This window comes from Rousettus aegyptiacus, unplaced genomic scaffold, assembly GCF_014176215.1.
Source record: "Rousettus aegyptiacus isolate mRouAeg1 unplaced genomic scaffold, mRouAeg1.p scaffold_m13_p_2, whole genome shotgun sequence".
Classification (NCBI taxonomy): Eukaryota; Metazoa; Chordata; class Mammalia; order Chiroptera; family Pteropodidae; genus Rousettus; species Rousettus aegyptiacus.
The window spans coordinates 131,110,513-131,129,662 of NW_023416295.1; the positions used below are offsets into that span (position 1 = coordinate 131,110,513).

General features: G+C 48.4%; 1 protein-coding gene across 5 annotated transcripts in view; it reads left to right on the forward strand.

Moving 5' to 3' along the window:
• Window positions 1–19,150, forward strand: part of NCKAP5L (NCK associated protein 5 like) — a 29,091-nt gene that overhangs the window by 3,304 nt on the left and 6,637 nt on the right. For 2 of the 5 annotated variants that reach the window (XM_036236245.1, XM_036236248.1), the window contains exons 2-7: window positions 12,548–12,609; window positions 13,664–13,822; window positions 14,561–14,629; window positions 14,751–14,789; window positions 15,552–15,671; window positions 18,532–18,645. In XM_036236245.1, the coding sequence (XP_036092138.1) occupies window positions 13,700–13,822; window positions 14,561–14,629; window positions 14,751–14,789; window positions 15,552–15,671; window positions 18,532–18,645 (465 nt within the window). In that variant the 5' untranslated portion in view covers window positions 12,548–12,609; window positions 13,664–13,699. Of the gene's footprint in view, window positions 1–3,529; window positions 3,657–12,547; window positions 12,610–13,663; window positions 13,823–14,560; window positions 14,630–14,750; window positions 14,790–15,551; window positions 15,672–18,531; window positions 18,646–19,150 lie in introns of all 5 variants that reach the window. The other 3 variants (XM_036236246.1, XM_036236247.1, XM_016151803.2) reach the window with 3 other exon arrangements.

The following is a 19,150-nucleotide window of genomic DNA, read 5'->3' on the forward strand; positions in this document are numbered from 1 at the left end:
ATGAACAAGGAGGCCTGACTTAATTTAAAGCAAAGAGGGCAGTTCTTGAACCTGAGATTTTGAAGAGCTGGGCCCTCCAAGGGCACAGTATTATCTCAGGGACCCACCACCACCACCACCACCACCACCACCACTACCAGGGGCTCTGTTTAACTTTCTAACATGGAGAAGTAAAATAATTTCAGATCCCTTAGAAAAACACCTTTAATACTTTGCCCCAGGTCCCACTGGGGAGGGTTGGAGGACACGATCGTTGGTTGCTGCTTGGCATGGCCCTTATGGTTTCCCTAGAGCTGAGACTGTATACGTTGCAGCTTCTCTCACAGTACCAGGCTTATATAGACTGTGGATAGATCTGCATAGGCAGTGCCTCATCTTTCCATCCTCATTTGAATCTCTGCTGCTTCCCTCAATGGCCACTAAGGGAACAGATCTTTGGTCTTCTATGTCTTATTGCCTACCCTCCCCTGCCTCTCGGAGGGCACAGGCCAGCTTGGTCTCTGCAGGTTTTTTCAGCATGACCAATCCAAAAAAGATTTGCTGTAGGAAGGATCTCATTATTTTAAGATCAGTGCCAAAGATGGAAGGCGGCTGTAAAGATGAACTCGGGTCCCCAATAAGCAGTCTCCCCACTTGACGGGTTCTTGATCTGATCCACTTAACCCAGCTGCAAGATGTCCCCCACTCCCAATTCATGGACTGTGCCTGTGGCATGGGGTTGTTTGGAAGGCAGAGCCCTCACTTACCCTGCGGTGTCTGCATACATTGCAGAGATGGCGGAAATGCTCAAAGCAGTAGTCAGTCTGCTCTGGGAGAGTGGGTGTATGGGCTCAAGATCAAAACCCCTAGCTCCCAGCCAGGGCTACCACCAGGCCCTGCTGCAGCCTGAGGAGGGATCTCGGGACTCACATCTGGGGTCTTTCCTCACCTTCTCCCCAAACCCAGATCAGGCCGACTCTGGAAGGAGTGCCCTTGTCTTCAGTATCTTCCCCAAACACAGCAGATATGGAGCCGGCTCCTTCTTTTCCTCACTCCCTGTGGCCCTGGCACCTGCATCCTTAGCTCTGTGTGAGGAGAATTATTCTCTCTGGGCCTCAGTTTCCCAGCCTATGCTGATAGATTAATAACACATCATCATTGGGGTGTGGCACCTGCTTGATAATTACCGTTTTCCCAGCTCTGGGATTTACGTAGATGAAAGAGGCCTGAGGAGGCCAGGCTGTTATTAAGGTGAATTATCATTGCTGTTATTACTGATTTCTAAAAATCCAGCAGCCGCCGAGAAGAGCCTGGTCAGGAACAGCTCTGGGAATTCTTCAATACTCAATAAGCTTTTCTTTTTCTTTTCTTTTCTTTTTTTCTTTGTAGCTATTTTTAAAGGAAAGGCTAAAGAGGTCTGGCTGTCCATGCTGTGCCTGCACGGCTTGGGTAGTGGGTGCTGCTTAGGACATTGGTCTATAGTTCTCACTCTTACGGGGTTTGACATTGTCCCTCCCTGAAGACTCTCTGCATAGGGGAATAATGAGGCTTTTCCTAGACAGGACTGTGAGGGGCCCTGGAATCCCTGGGGTATGGCCCTGGGGTTCTCAGCAGCTCTAGTACCCAGGGGCTGATTCACTTCACCCCTAGCTAGCTTGATGTGGGGGCTGTAATTGGCTCTTCTGTGTGAAGATCTGTTGAGACACCCCCAGAACCTACTTGCAGCAGCTCCAGGTACATTGGGAGTTGCTTATCCCACCCTACCCCCATCTGCCCCAAACTCTCACCTTGCCCAACCTTCCAGCTGTGCTTTTGCCCTTGGCCAGACCATAGCCCCTTCCCAAGGATCTAGAATGAACCCAACTCAGGCAGAAATGGCCCTGAACAGCTTGTGAATAGTTCGATGTCACCATGCCATACCACAATCAGGTTGGAAGGGCTTCTCTCCTAGCCCAGGGAGAAATTTCTGGAAGAGAGTTGAGACACTGGCATCACTTGGCCAGAGTCTCCCACTCATCTGGCCAGACCTCCTCACCCCTCTCTTGTTCCAGGGGCCTGGTCCCTACTTACTAATAGGGAAGAAAGTAGTTGGCCCCATCTGGGAGGGGCTTTAGAAATCACCTGGTCACATGATTATTCCTTCAAACATTTTTTAAAGTTTTGTATTTTATTTATTCACTAGTTGTTTTTTTTTTCCTAGTCCAAAAAATGATACAAAGAGGCACACATTGAGAAATTTCACTTCCCCTTCCACTCCCATCTCCCTCCTTAGATAATCACTTATTAGTTTCTTATATAACCCTCAAGAGTTTCTTTACACAAAAGTAAATACAAGTATGTATTCTTTTTTTTCCCTTTCCCAAAAGAAAGCATACAATGTATACTGTCTTCATCTGTCACCTTACCTATTGGCAATATCTCAGTGTGCATAGATTTCTTCTGGCAGCTCTGTTGGTTTCTGACATTTACTACCCACCACAGGGTGCCCCATCCATCCCAGGCCTTGAGCAGTATTCATTCATCTTTGTATATTGAATTTTATTCAGATGCCAGGGTTAGGCCAAAACCAGCTTCTGAGGAATTCTCAATCTATAGCCAGCACATTCATTCATCCAGCACCTACTATGTGTTAGATGTTATGCTAGACTCTGGGGGGTAAAATGGTGATCCAAAAAGCCTACATTCAATAAAGGGTTATAGAATTACAGCTGTGATAAAGGCTGCAAAGGACATGTACTGTAAGAGCAAGTAATCGGAGGATCTGGCCCACCTGGAGGTGGGGGCGGTATGTGAAACAAGGTAGGAGTCTGGGGACGGGACTGCAGGTATGGTACCGTGTGACCCGGACAGCTGGGCTTCTCAACTGTAGCAGCTTCTCTTCTCCCCCTCGTCCAGTCTGTGTCCCTTGAGTTTTTTGTGTCCAAGACAAGAAACCCACTTCTCCACCAGATGGTGTTGATAATGCCCTGCCTCGGCTTTCTCTTTCCCCAGCTCTGGGCCTGCAGGTTCCTAAAGCTGGAGCTTCCTTTCCACTGTAGGCTGAGGGGAAGTTGAGGGGTGTTTGCTTCTTACTTCCTCTGTAGACAGCACCTCACTTCCTGTCCCTGAGACTAGAAGAAGGCTAAAGTTTTTGGCTTTACATTCCCTTCCTCTCCCCGCCCCCCACCACTTTCCTGGGAAGCCTATGGCCCCATAAGAGTAAAGCGACATCAAAGCCAATGGCTTCTCCGCAAAGGCCCTGCTGAGTTCCTAACCCCCACCACTCTACTCCACAAAGGAGACCTGTCTTTTCAACAGCAATTCCTTTCCAGTCATGATCTTATCCTTTTCTGCTATGCCCTTCCCTGCAGGGAGAAAGGAATCAGCGAGAGCTCACCCCATTTTACAGATAGGAAAACAGTCCTAGAGGTTTTCTAGGTTTCACCTAGGGTCATGCAGTGTGGCGGAGCCAGAACCAGAGTCCAGGAAGTCTGCTCCCATTTGTGGGCATGAAGAAGAGCAGAGCCCAGTGTAGGACTGTGGGTGAACCAGAGCTACTTTCTCCTCCCAGAGCAGAGCTGGCAACTTAGGAGGTCACCTCTGGGCTCTGTCCAAATGGTGCCTGGATGCAGAAGATACTTGGCTGTCCAGAGCCTGTTCCCTTTGAAGGAAGATGCCAGGATATGAAGCTTGAGGAAGTGAGTACTGGGGACTGAGCATGGGGGACTGGGGGACATATGCCCAGCACTCCCGGTCCTGTAGGTACGGCCTGAGAGCCAATAGGCTGTGCAGCCTCCCAGGCCCTTTTTCTCTTGGATCTGAGAACAGATCGTTGACATTCCTGTAGTTAGCTCTGCCGTTGCCTCTAGGAGCTTCTCTGTTTTGGGTCCTCCTGTGGGACCCAGCTTCTGTCTCTGGTAATGCTCAGAGTGTTGAGAAAATGCCGGTTCTCTTATTCATTCAGGGGATGGGAGAGGAGTTGTAACTGGCATGGGCCAGAGTACCACGAAACACTCACCTTCAAATGCCCTTCAATTTAATTGCACTGAGTCATTCTGCTTCAATACACACCCAGAGATTTCTGCCTCCTTACTTTTCTGTTTATGCCCTTCCTTCTGCCTGGAATGACCCCCTTCCCATTCCTTGTATCTAAACTCTCATTTCACTTGATGCCTCAAATTCTGAAAAACTCTTCCAGCTCCAACTTAAAGTTCTCCAAGACTTCTCAAGTGGAACTTCCTTCCCAGTACAGCTGTTTACCTGCATGGCTTATGCTCCCTACTGCCTGAAAGCTCTAGAAAGTCTAAGAGCTGACCCATCCCTTAGTACCCAGCATACCGAGTCATCTATCCAGAAATACCTATAGAATGGATAAATTAGTCCCATTTGCCAGAGGGAATCATTGAGGCTTAGAAATGGGTTGAGAGCTTGGGGAAGATCATAGCAATGTCAGTGACAAATCTGAAATGTCCCTTGTTCACCCCTTAGTATGGTTTGTCATATGGACCCTTAGAGCCATTTGGGTGGTGGGTATTTGGGGAATCTGATAAGCCCACCTGTCCCTTCTTTCTGGTCCTTTTCTCTCTGGAATGAAAGAGATCACCAGATTCAGGGCCTGGTCAACAGAACAGTGCACAGGCAGAGTGTAGAAGGAGTACAGAAATGCAGGCAAAGCCCCTCCTCTGGGAGCTGTGTGCTTCTAACAGCATAGCAAGTCTCCTCTTCCACACAGGAGAGTACTAGAAAACAGGACACGGTACAGTTTGAAATCACTGATCCTGCAGGAAGTACTTTAAGGAGAGAGATCAGTGTGGGCTCTGTCAGTTTCAGAATAATTGCTCTGGGGCCAGACCAGGGCAGGGCTTCCAGGGTCATGTTGAGGGCTGTGGTCTCTCCCCAGTGCAGTAGGAAGTCATGGGAAGATTTGAAGCAGGAGGGACACAATCAGTTTTAGAAAGAAGATTGCTCTGGTAGAGCCCCTTGGAAAAGTGATTGTGGTAGGAAAAATACAAGATAAGCCTGAAACATCTTATGGTGCCAAAAAGTAAGCAAATGTTAAAAATTAAATAAATAAATGTTTTTAAATGGAGGCATGTTGAAAGGACATAGGAGCCAACCTGAAAGAATTCCCAGTCGCTAAAGCTGGAATTTAAGCAATAAAATACGTGATGATAATATTGGTTTATAATGCGAAGAATAAAATAAATATCCATGAGTCCATACTAATATAAACATATAATTAAATAAATGGGTGTGAAGGGACAGTTCTTCCTTACAGAAAACTTTCAGTTAATAAATTGTACAAGGAATGAGGGAATTTGAAAATTATCATTCGAACACCATGGTAATTGTTGCAAACAGGGTCTATTGATGAATCCTAAAATTGAGGAAACAGGATATTTGCATGTTCACAAAGCATTGCCCCCCCCAAAAAAATTTATTAATCACAAAAGGAAAAATACTAACTTTATGGTGGAGAAACCACTTAACCAAATGATTAAGGTTAACTTTGGTAATAATAAGCCATCTCAACATCACACATACCCCCAGACATAATGCACCAAGAAGGGCATATCACTTAAGGTATTTTTTTCCAAAAATCCATAACTTTAATTGGAGAAAACATCAAAGAAATCCAGATTAGAGGACATTCTCCAAAATACTGACCAGTTCCCTTTCGAAGTGTCAAGATCATAAAAGACAAAGACTGGGAACTTATGAATTGTAGGAGACTAAGGAGACATGGTGATTAAGTACCATGTGGGATCCTGGGTTGGATCTTGGGATAGAACATCAGTGGAAAGGACACCAGTGGGCAAGAAAACTGGTAAGGTCTGAATAAAGTCTGTGGTTTTGTGTTTTAAAACGTGTTCTCTAAAGAAAGATGTAGAACAGTGAGAACATGCTGATATGTCTGTTTAAAAAATAAAATACACACGCAGAAGTAGAGGTTGAAGATGTCAGGGGTAGAGGAGGAGCATAGTAGACAAGGGAAAAGTTGTCCCGGAGGAAGTGGTCACTGTAAAGAAAGTAAAAGATAACCCATAGAATGGGAGAAAATATTTGCAAATCATCTGATAAGGGACTTGTGTTCAAAATATAGGAAGAATTCCCACAATTCAACAATAAAAAGACATATAACCCAATTTAAAAATGGGCAAAGGAACTGAATAGATATTTCCCACGGGAAGATATATAAATGGCCAATGAGCACAAGAAAAAGATGCTCAACATCAGGGAAATAGAAACCAAAATCATAATAGATATCATGTCACACTTAATATAGTGATTAGACTCAGAAAATCAGACAATAACAAGCAGTGAGGACGTGGAGAAATTGGAACCCTCATACATGGTGGGAACGTAAAATGGTATCTACTTTGGAATACAGTTTAACAGTTCCTCAAAACGTTGAACCTAAAATTAGCATACGACCCAGCAGTTCTACTCCTAGGTACATACCCAAGAGAAATGAAATACACACAAAAACTTGTATTCAAATGCTCATAGCAGCATTATTAACAGTAGCCAAAAAAGTAGAAACAGCCCAAATGACTATCAACCAAATGATAAATGGATAAACAAATGGTGGTATATCTATACAATGGGATATCATTCGGCCATAAAAAGGAATGAAGAAAAAGAAGCCAGTCACAAAAGACCACCAGTTTAATAATTACATTTATCTGAAAGTCCAGAATAAGGAACTCTATAGAAACAGAAAATAGGTTAGTGGTTGCCTAGGATTGAGAGCGAGGGGGTGCTAACTAAAGTGTAATGAAAATATTCTAAAATTAACTGTGGTCATGATTGCATATATCTGTAGATATACTATAAGCCACTGAATTGTACACTTCAAATGGGTGAGTCATATGGGATGTATGGGATGTTAACTATGTCTCAGAGCCTTTAAAAAAAAAAAAAGTCCAAGAGGAAGTGGCCACCTCCAGGAGGAAGAGACACTTGTGCCTGAGAAGGCAATGGGGCCTGAAGAATATTGTTTGGATTTAGCGTCGTGGTCATTATGGCTGAAGTTGGACCAGGTTGAGAAAGAAGTGAGAAGGGAGAATGGCATTTTTGTGGAATTTGACTGTGAAAGACAGAAGAGCGCAGACTGGAGAAATATCAGTGGGAAATTATTTTTAAGATGAAAGACATCTGAGAGGTTTTAAAGGTGGATGGGAAAGATCCCTTCAGGAGTTGTTGAGGAGGTACAGAGGATTGATGGGGCTGGGAGGATAGTGGCAGGAGATTTGAGGGGTTTTCCCTCTGCTGGCTTTAATCCTTTGGGGAGATGAGGGGAGGTGATAAGCCAGAAATCTGAGGAAAGGGAAGAGGGTTGTGAAGCAGTCATTTCAGAGAATTGAGAGAGCATCTCTTAACAGTAAGCCTTGTTAGGAGTGCCAGGCAGGACTGCCCATGTGGCTGAGATGGCTTTCCTTTGATGAGGAGAGAGTGAGAAATAGTGTGAGCATAAGCCTGGGGACACAAGTGCATGTCAATTCCTGTCCTTTCCCACCCCCCGTCTCTAGAGTCTGTGGAAAGGAGCAGTGACCTAGAATGCTCAAGTAAGGAATCTTCTAGATACCAGGGATTCTTCTAGAACTGTGCTGTTTAACACAGTAGCCACTCACTGCACGTGGCTATCAAACTTGAAAATTCAGTTTCTCAGTTGGACTAGCCACATTTCAGGTGCTCAATCGCCACGTGCGCTTAGTGATTACCATATTGGACAGCACAATAAATATTTCGTCATCACAAAAAGTTCTACTAGATAACACTGGTCTAGAAAAGTGGTTCTCAAACTATTTGGCCTGAAGACCCCTCTATACTCTTCAAAAAAAGAGCTTTGGTTTATATGGTTTATATACCTATCGGCATTTACAGTCATATAAATTAAAACAGAGTTTTAAACATTTAATTCATTTAAAAAATAATAAACCCATTACATGTTAATATTTTATGAAAAATAAAATATATCTTCCAAAAGAAATAGTGAAAAGAATGGCAATGTTCTTCATTTTTGCAAATCTATAATGTCTGACTTAATAGAAGGCACCTGGATTCTCATATCTTCTTCTGTGTTCAATCTGTTATGATATCACATGTCACGTAGTCTCTGGAAAATGCCACTATACACTCATGGGAGAATAATAGTGAAAAAGGCACATAGTGTCTTAGCGGTATTATGAAAATAGTTTTGACCCTGTGGACTCTGTGAAAAGGCTACACTTTGAAAACCATTGTTCTAGAACAACCTCTGCTTAGCATGAGGGAACTTACCCCTGAGAGGCTGAGTGATTTGCCTAAAGTTGCACAGCAAGTAAATTGCGGTGTTAAGAGTCTAGCCTTCTTTTCTGAGGATTTTTCCAGTACCCTAGGTTGGGCCATGTGGGTCCTGCTGGATTTTGGGGAGTGGGGCCTTGGCATCTTGGCTGCAAAACCCCTGGCATGTGGCCCTATAAATAAACCCATTGTGTCTGTGTCAGAGTCCCTTCCCTCTCCCCACCCCCAGCAGCTGCTCTTTCTGTTGTTGGCTTATGCTGTGGACAGGGAGCATGAGGGGTCCAGGGGAGGAGAGAGAAGCCATTTGGACTCCTAACATGACTGCCCTTCCTCCTGCCCTGCCTGGAAAGGCAGGCAACCGATCCTACTGTCGTTCAAAAAACCCACACCATAGTGTGGAGATTCATGGAGTGCCTGTGAAGAGGAAGTTGGAGGGGGATGCAGGGTGTCCCTTCCCCATGAACACATGCCTCTCAGGAGGACTATTGTGTCTTGGGGCCAGTTCTCAGAAGGAGGGAAGGAAATTCTTGTCTTCCCTCTTTCCCTGAAAGGGGAGGAGACCAGTTGGAACTCTTAGGGCTAAAAGATGCTTTGGGCCCGGGATTATGGTGGCCACTTTCAGGCCAGGAGTGGGGCCTCTGTCTTTATATTTCTCCCCACACCCCAGGCAGCTAGGGCTGATCTTGGCTGGGAAGGAGTGTTTGCTGTGGGTGCAGAAGTTGCTGTTTACAAGTGGACTCCTGGGTGTGACTAGGATTCCAGAAGGCAGCTGGGGACTGAGAAGGGAAAACTGTTGGTGTTATGGACGATTCCGTTATTAAAGGGAACTTCTCCATCTCTGCCTTGCCGCAGCTGCCCACCCCTCCCCCACCTCCTGGTCCCTGGCTTCTCTCCCTAGAGGACTCTGGGGGGAACAGCTGGTGAGTGAGGGGCTCATCAGGGCCTAAAGGCCTTGGCGGAGGGCCAAGCTGGGGAGCATGGAAGGCAGGCCTGCTGCCATCTCTCTGGTCCCTCCTTCCCAAGTCTAGACCTGAGTTCAGCCTGTGCCCTGATAGGGGAGAGGGCAGAGGCTACAGACCCCACTCCTTTGATCAAGCTGCCTGAAAAACCAGGATAGTCAGAACTCTTTTGAGGCCCTGGAAGCCCCTGTCCCCTCCTGGTTTTAAAGGGGCAGGGGGTGCTAGGGCCATACATGGCTGACTAGGTTCAAGAGTTAGTGGTCATCCAGATTCACTCTTCAGCTGGGCTGAACCAGCCACATCGCCAGGTTACCCAAGGACCCCCCCCCCACACACACACATACACACATAAGCAGCTGTTCCCACTTCCCTGTTCCTGGCTGCTTGCAAATTGCCCCCCCACACACACACACACCTCCCCCAGGACTGGCTAAAAGGCTCTGCTCTTCCTCCTTTCCCTCCCTCCCTCTCAGCACTGAGGTCACCTCCCTCTGAATCAGGCCTTTGTGGGAGGCGGGGCTGCCCTTTGGCAGTTCTGGCGAGAGAAGCCACCAGTTAGAGCTCCCCACCCCCTGTAGCTTCATCCCTACCCAGTCCAGCTGGCATCTTGTGTTCCAGATCCAACATCCAGGGTGTGTGGTAGGACCATTGGAGGAATGTTTGAAATCAGGGCCATTCTGAACACCCAGGCCAGTGTTTTCCCAGACCCCAGGTCAGGCTGCACAGAAGTTATGAGTAGGAGTTGTGGGCCTGGTGGGAGGAGTAGAGGTGCTTGGCCCCTTGGACAAGGAGCCCCAAGTGACACCCAGCAGGGACAGCCAGTAGGAACTGACTGCGTTGGGTTTTTTACTCATGAGATTTAGGCCCCAAACCCAGACTCTGAAGGGCCTCGTTAGGCTCACGTGAACTGGAGGTGGTAGTATCTTTCTGGATCTTAATATTCCCCAGAGGAGTGTAAAGATTCAGGAAGTTTTCTTTTCGCCATAGAAATCTTGAACTAAAATTGAAAATCTTGAACTAGTCCAACTCACAGTGTGCACTCCTCCCCTCTGTCAAGTTCAAATGCAGACCTCTTCCCTGTGACTCTTCCTGCCCTCTACTCGTGGCCCTGCAGACACAGAGAAGGCCCCTCATCCTGAGTTGGCCAGACCATCTCTGCCGAGAGCAGCAAACATCTCCCCAGAGTGGGGCTGAGTCACAGCCTGCCTGCAGCCAATATTTCTGGAGCCTCTCCTAGGCCCAGCTAGGGCATGGCAGAGCTATTGCTCTTGGGTGGCTTATCACTTAGAGAGTCTCCTCCAGGTCACAGTGGGGCTCAGGCGTCCCTGTACCGAGATTCACAGGGGTTGTGTTGGATCCCCGCCCTCCTCAATACGTAAAACCACATGTACAGTCTTCACATTCCGGGCCTTGCGCCTAACCTTGGATGCCTTTTTGTTTTTATTGTTTTAGGAGAAGATATCTCCTAAACCACTTTCGCCCTTAGTTTTTGTTGTCGTGTGAAGGACACAAAGACTTGGGCTCTTCCCAGGTTTATCTTTACCCTTTTCTAGCCCCTGGACACCGCCCTATTCATCCCACTCCCTCCTTTCACCCTCCCAACTTTTTTCCTCACACTCCCCAGCGCTCCCTTTCTCACCCCAACCCCACTATTCTCTGGGAGTTTCCACTGGGCAAATAAGTGGCGAGGGAACTGAGGGAGGGCCAGTGATGCATGGGGGAGGGTCTCTCCTAGAGCAGGGGAGCCTCCGGCTGGAGCAAGTGGATGAGGACCCAGAGATGAGTATTGCGGGTGAGGCGGGGTGGCACAGGCCCAATGGTAACCTGAGGCCTCTTTTGGTTTAAACCCTTATTTGTGTATATGAGGAGGATATTTCCTGAATATTTTTCAGTTTTTACCAGGCCTGTCCATTTCTACTTTTTTCTATCCATTTCTAAATATATTAAACATAATGTTATGAGCAAACAAAGTTATACTTGATATATTTGCACGATGTTAAAATCACAAAGGACTTTAGATTGTAGCGGAGTGTTAAAAATAAGTATTACAGTTTTTCCTTTTCTAGTTTTTAGAAGCCGCTCCCCTCCCCCACTGTTATACATACATACACACTTATAATCAGGAGGAAGTGTTCTCCGCTTTTGCAGTTACCTGCTTCTCTTTCTAGGGTATCTGGCAGGGGAGAGTGAAGGCTGGGCTGGCCCTGGGGCTGGAGAACCGACAGGAAAGGAGTTGGAGAGGATGAGCCCCTTGAGGGCAGTGTAGGTTGGGCAGCACTCTCAGGTCTTCATGTGCCACTACAGCAGGGACCCTAGGGTGAGGGACTGGAGGCTTGGGGTCCGCCTGCCTGAGAACAGACCAGAAGGGGGCGATGTAGCAGCAGACTCCACGACAGGACTTTGCACAGTGCTAATATGCAAAGCCTCCATTTACTGAGTTCGTGCAAGAAGCTCTACTTACATTATCTCATTTCATCAACAACTCGTTAGGCTGTGTTGTCTTATCCTCATTTTATAGGTGAGGAAACATCTTACAGAGTCAGGATTCTAACCTAGATGTCTTAACTGCAGTGTTCCAGGAGCCCTGGAACGCACAGAGCTTACAGAATATAAAGAACTTACAGGACAATTTGTGCGTGTACAGAGAGGCTGCATGGGGGTAGGGCGAAATCCAGGCCTGTCCAGTGTGCTTTGTGAACCAGCCACATGTTTTGGGTGGTGTCCTTTGCCTCCAGAGCCTTTGTCTTCATCCAGGCTGGTGCACTCACCCCCCAGGCCCACCATCACCATAAGGTTAGTAGGAGAATCAGATGCAGTGGTACAGGAGAAAGTGCCAACACACAGGATACGCCCAGTGTTTGTGAGTACAACTTCCTGTTCCTTGGTTTCCTCATCTCAAATATAAGTATTGATAATAGCATTTACTTCCGTTCATGGTGATGCGGATTAAAGAAGACTTATGTTGTGGAAGGGCCATAAAGCCCCATGTGTCGCTATTCATTTCTGTCTGCTATCTGAGTGACTCCTGGCTGAGAGCTGGGACCTTTGCACTGGCTCTTCTTCTGCCCAGAATGCTTTTTCCTTGCCAGGATTTCATCCGGACTTCATTCAGGGCTCTGCTTAACTGTCACCTCTCAATGCCTTATCAGGACCCGGCATATGTTCCTTGGTTTATCTGTTTATTATGTGCCTCCCCCAATAGAATGGAAGCTTCATAAAGTCAAGGCTTTCGCTGACTTGTTCATCTCTGTGGCACTAAACCTGGCATATGGCACCTGGCACACAAAAGTTCAATAAATGCTTGTGGAATGCATGGCTGACATGGTCTCCCTCTTTTTCCACAGGCAAGGTGACCATTCTGGCTGCTAGAGTGAGTGTGCCAGCCTGGCTGAGAGGGCAGAGACAGGTGAGGGGCTCTGGGGCCTGTGCATGCTGGTGATGGGGACTGGAGGAGGAGGGCTAGGGTGGGAGAGGCGCCCCCTGTATCTCACTGTGGAGGATGGAAGAGAGAACATTTAGATGCCTGATTGACAAGCTCCTGAGGGCTCTTTACTTCCTTGGTCCAAAAGTGCTAAGCTCCTTTTGTGGGAGCGTCGATGGGGCAGGGAGGCAAGTAATTGGTGGTTGACCAGAGGCCTCCACCCTTCTACATTAGGGAGGGTTTCCCGTCTACTGGAAATTTCCACAATATTTTGCAGAAGAAGGAAATGAGCACTTTCCTCTAGCAGAGAAATTGAAACTCAAATGGAAGATGGAGCCTGGTTGGGTATAGCCAGTAACCATGACAACAATGTGAAGGGGGTGGAGGGATCACATACGCAGTATAGGTCAGAACTCTGGCTGAGTTGTGTTCAGGCAGTCACAGACTGGTCTGTTTACTCATCAGTCTGTCTTACATACTAGGTGTCACGCCAGGAAGTGTGAGCCTGGGCAGTAAAGTGAATAGTGTTCCTGTCCTCACAGAAGTGACAGTCTGGGGGCGACAGTTACAGAGCCTGACTGGCCTTGGATTGGGAGCCCTGAAGAATGAATAGGAAGGAGCTGGCCAAGTGGAACGTAGGGGAGGGTGTCGAGACCCACGCAGAGGACCAGCATGCACCAAGAGGCTGGTCCACTGGGCCTTGAGGAAGCAGGGAGCCTTGGAGGCATGCCAGCCACCTCCCAATGTCCCCAGGAGGATACATATACCAGTTGGAGGACAGTCTCAACGGGGAACTCAGGTTTCCCAGCTCCTGGACAGTGTCTATGTGACCTGTGATAGGGTTTATAAAATAATGGTCTTTGTTCTTAAGATGGGCAAAGTGTCTGTGTCTGTCCTGTGACCAGGAGAGTCTTAATCTGACCCTGAGTTGTTACAGTATTCATGGCACATCAGTCACACTGAGCTAAACTTCAAGAATACTGACAAGTTTTGTCTTTGTCCTCCTCCTCTACTCACTCCTCCCTGGGCCCTGGAGTAGCCTGCTGGGCCTTCTCTCACGTGTTCCCAGCACCTGATGTCGGAAGCCATGGACCAGCCGGCTGGGAGTCCTGGAAACCTGAGGCCCGGAGAGGGTGGTGATGGCAGCATGGAACCCGGCACCTGCCAGGAGCTCCTGCACCGACTGCGGGAGCTGGAGGTGGGTCACGGGGCAGGGCGAGGGCAGCAGGGCTCTCCTTTCCTCTGAGCTTGGTATGAGTGTTTCTAGTTGTGGTCAGACCTTTCCCTCTGCCCCCTTGGCCAGGCTGGAGCAGGGATGACCATTTCTTAGCAGAGCTCCTCTGAGAGGCCCTCTTTGCTCTTAGCTCTCCAGGCCAGATGCCAGCTCAGGGACAAGAAGCATGCACAGGAGTAGGGCTGTCCTAACCCCCAAATGTCTCCCTTTACTTTTCTCCCCCACTTTCATGCTTCTGCTGGCTCTAGGAAAGGAGTAGTCACTGAGGCCGTAGGGAGGAATTGGTTGACCCGACATCCAGGAGTTGAAGGCCAAGGATGTGTATCCTTAAACTAAGGCCCTTTGTTACATTCTGAAGACCCTACCCTCCTCCCTCCATTCTCCTCTTCCCTCTCCCCAGAAAAATAAGGTTACTCTTGGCACTCCTACCTTAGGTCCTTCTGGCCACTGTGTCTCCTGAGCCCTCCAGCCTCATTGACTGAAGTTGGGTGTTTTACAGAAAACCAGAACCTGAGCTCTGTGTTCTTGATGCCCTCGGTCTGTATCTGCAGGCCTCCTCATGACAGAATCCTAGGAGAGTCAAGAGCTAGACAGGGTTGTAGTTAGTAGTAGACTCCTTGCTTCCCCTTTCCCAAAAGGAATTTTCCCTGAGGGAGGAATGATCCCATCGCCTCCTTTCTGCCCTCTTCCTCCCTCCTGCAGGCAGAGAACTCAGCACTTGCCCAGGCCAACGAAAACCAGCGGGAGACCTATGAGCGCTGTCTGGATGAGGTCTGTGGGTTCTCCAGTGGAACCGATGCTGGGAGGGCTAGAGGGTGGGGAATATGACTTGTCTGCTCCAGACAGAGGCTGAGTTAACTGACAGCTCTGCCTCGGGGCTTTCTGTCCCCAGGTTGCCAACCACGTGGTGCAGGCACTGCTGAACCAAAAGGTAACCGGCCACAGGAGACGTCCTCACCCCAATCCCAGCCACCCTCGGAGAAGCTCTGGGTACCACAGGGGAGGTCCTTCCTGGGGACCCCTGAGCCTGCTCAGCTAAGCCTTTAATAAGCTAGAGGAGGGGACTTGGTAGAAGTGTCCAGTAGGCCCAGCGATGTGCCCACCTTCCCCACCTCAGACGAGTCTGTACTATTCTACCTGGAGGCAGGGGTGGGCTAGGTAAGGCTGGATCTCTGAGTTATGGTAACTTTGATTTGGGGTGGGCTAGGTAAGGCTAGATCTCTGAGTTATGGTAACTTATCCTGGCCCCAGCTGGTTTCTCAAGGTTGTAATGGCCCTGAAAGCAATGCTGATGTTGTGAGCATAGGTGTTATCTAAATATTTACTCAAGTACTATGGGTAACTTCTTTACATATGATCCCTTCTGACCCCCAGATCTTTCTCTGCCTTGTATGGGCCCTTCTTGGATGTGTGCTTTTTAAGAGGCAGAGGGTTGGCTGTAGGGATGGGGAAGATACCAATGGGAATGGGATTTACCTCCTGCCAGGGGTGGTTAACTTTAGAGAATTTGCCATCCCCTGAAGATGCGATAGCCACAAACATAGGCAGGCTCAGGTCGCTCTGCAGGAGAAGGGCATGCCCAGGAGGAGTGCATGCTACTCTGGTGAAGGGGACTATGCTCAAACTGCTTTCCCCCGTCCCACTCCCCACCCCTTGTCTCCTTCTCATTTCACCCCCTTCTGTGTGGTGGTAGGACCTGCGGGAGGAGTGCATCAAGCTGAAGAAGAGGGTGTTTGACCTGGAACGGCAGAACCAGATGCTTAGTGCCCTGTTTCAGCAGAAACTCCAGCTCACAACAGGCTCCCTCCCTCAGGTGGGCACAAGCCATTCTTCCCTCATCATATCTCAGATTCCTGCCTCCACAAGCCCCATCATCATCTCCACCCTTTTTTTCCCCCGAACACCTACAGAAGCAGGCTGTCAGCCATTCCCCTCCATTCTGGGGTCTGTTCATCCAGGGAAGACCTGCCTCGCCTGATAGATACGAGCCTTAGATGGGGTAAAAAAAATCTCTAAGACCCCTTCAAGTGGGCTGTTCCTCACCTCACAGTTGCTCCCCACCCAGCTGGGTAGCATCCCTTCATGTTGACAGAGAAGGTTCTTGTTCTTACCCTGTGTGGGGAGATGGGTGGAGGCTGAAAATGAAATTATTTCACGCTCCCAAGGGGCCCCTTTGGCCGCTACATTTCTTCTTCTTGGCCAGGGGTAGGGTGGGACTGGGTAGAAGGCACCCAGCGCTTGGTGTCACAGAAAGGTCAGGAAAGGCACTTGACTGGATAACTGCGTGTGCGCATATTGCAATCCTCACTCATGACTCTGACCACAGACCCTGGTCCCTGCTTCTAGCCCTGACACCTGCCTTTCCCAGGAGAAGCAAGAGGCTACTAAGATGTCACTTGGGGTCACTCAATCAGGAAGCCTCAAGGGTGGGGTGAGATGTGGGGGTGAGAGGATCAGGAGCAACTCTAGGTACCTGAGCTGAACAGCAGGTTCTAAAGTCAGATGGCATATGCCTCACCCCACCCCTGACCTTGACAAGAAGAGAAGTACTTCGTGTGTGTGTGTGTGTGTGTGTGTGTGTGTGTGTGTGTCTGTCTGTCTGTCTGTCTGTGTGTCTGTGTGTGTGTGTCTGTGTCTGTCTGTCTGTCTGTCTGTCTATCTGATGCAATCCAGGCAGCTCTTGGCCCCCAGACCCTGAGCAGGATGCCCTCTGCCCCTTGGGAAGCCTGACCCCTGGCAGAGGAAGCCTTTCATCACCCTGGCCTTTCTGTAGCCACCGTCCACCAGGCTGGTGGAGAGCTGGGGGAATCAGTGGCAGGGACTACAGCTTCCCCATCCCTGAGTTCTGCCCTGCTACAGAGTTCACCCTGGAATCCCCAGAGTCCTACCCATACCAGCTAGTCTCACCCTGTCCATACCCTTCTCAGTTACTGCTGATAGAAGAGGTGTAGGTCATCCTTAAATCATTTCTTTTTCACTTCAATGACTTCTGGGATTTGAATTTAGGATTTTTAAATGAATTTTGGGGTTTGGGACAACAATAGATTTATCTTCCCAAGACGTAACATGATGTAATGGAAAGAGCGTGAACCTTAGCCTCAGATAAACTTGGGTTGGATCCCTAACGTAGCTAATTCTTAGCTGTGTGACCTTGGGCAAATTATGTAACCTTATGAAGCACAGTTTCTTATGGAGAGGGATAAAAATACCTACATTGCAGGTTAGTGTAAGGATTAAATGAGATAGTATATAGTGCTTGGCCCAATGTCTAGCAGCTATTTATCATTATTAATGTTATTCCCAAGTTGTACTTTGCCAGGATGAAAGCTCCATTGAGCAAATGTTAATTTAGCTCTTATTATGAGCAATACCTTTGCCAGTACATATGGAACTGGACAGGGCTGTGGCCTGAGCAGAGCAAATGTAACCCCTGATGGCTGGGACTGTGCAAGCTACAGACAGCAGTCTGTACAAAGCAGTAGTACAACAGTAGTACAAAGCAGAGTATGACAATGCTGTAGAAGAGCCAGAGGGAAGAAGAGGCCATTAGACACTGGCTGGGAGGATTCCTTTAATGAGGTGACGTTTGGCCTGGGCCTTGATAGATGGGCGATATAAAAAGAATGGAATAGGCGGTGGAGAAAAGGGATTCCCTGTGGAAGGGACAGAGCAGGGAAGCCTATGGAGCAGCAGGCTGTTTGGCTGGGCTGGAATAAAGGGTGTGTGAAGGACAGTGAGAGAGACAGAGCCGGAGACACTGTCAGGGAAGAACCGGCAGGCCAGGCCCTGATTGCCGGCAGAGGGGTTTAGACTTGTCTCCGTAGGCAGTAGGCGGGCGTAGGAGGCTTTCGGCACAAAGATTCTTTAGAAAAAAAAGAAAAAGGTACTTTAAGCTGCCTTGTACACTTGATATTAGAAAGCTACCAAACTGGGTCAAGGAGACTAAAATGCTGAGCAGTGTCCAGGCTAGAAACATGAGGATCTGTGCTGAAGGAGTGGCTGCAGGTGGCCAGAGGGAAGGTAGAGAGATACTGCAGAGACAGGATTTAAAAGATATGGAGAATGAGAGAGAGGGCAGTGTTAAAGTTGACCGTTATCTAGTTAAGATGCCTAAGCGAAAAAAGTATCATTCTCAGAAACTGAGAGAGAAGTGACTCATGTTTAAATCCTTTTGTAATCCTCAGTGTAGAATTTTCACAGGAGACCCGCTAGAGGAGACAAAAGTCATCTCCTGCCATCTTTTCTGGGACCCAGTAACAAACGCCTCTTCTTTTAGTCTCAGCCCGTGATGTTGGGGTCACAGGCAGTCAGAACAAGAAGGAGCCTCTCTGTATTTGGGGAGGAAGCCCCACAGAAAAGCAGAGTGATCCTGGAGGCACGGTGGCACCTATGTTAGGCCTGCCACTGCCCCTCTTTCTCCAAAGCCCCCTGACTGGTCTCACCTCCCTACCACCTGGGTATGCATTCCTTCAGTCTGCCAGTGCTGTGGTCTCCCAAGGCTCCTCCGACCAGATGGTGGGGACAGTGGTGAAAGCACACCTTGGGCCAGATGTCCCCAAAGGAGAAAACTTGGAAGGACATTTTCCTTCCCTTGGATGGGATGGCCTAGCTCTTGAGGGAGTAGGGACCTGGGACAGAGCACCTGTGCTAATCAACTCTACCTCTCCCTGCAGATCCCCTTTGCCCCTCTCCAGCCACCATCCGAGCCGCCAGCCTCCCCCTCTCTGAGCTCCTCCGAGGGACCAGCCACCTCACTGCCTCTGGGGCGCTGTGCCGGGCAGAGAGAGGTAGGAGGGCAGGGCACAGTGGTCTGTGGCCTCACTGAGCCTCTGTTGCTGTTTCCTAATGAGTCCCAGGGGAAGGGCTACTTGCTTCCTGATGCACAGATTCTTGTCCAAGCTGGGTGTGAGCCCTCAGTTTCACCTCATACCAAGAAAGACAGATCTCCACCCCCAACCACTGGGAAATGCATTAGTACTGCAGTAAGAGTCATAGCTTACTCTGCCAGGCACTGTGCTAAAGACCTAGATCTCATCTATCTTATTTTATGAGGGTAAACATAATTACCATCCCATTTTACAGATGGTACAATGAAGCTTAGAGATTAAATAAATTGCCCAAGGCTGTATAACTAGTTAAGTCGTAGATCTGGGTCTTCAACCTACACAGTCTGACTCCAGAGCCCATAGAGTTAACCACTACATCATACTGGACTGGGCCCAAGAAGGGGCCTGGCCAAAGCCAGGAAGGGCTTGCAGTGGAGTTGCTCCCAAGCGCCTTCTCCTTGAGGAT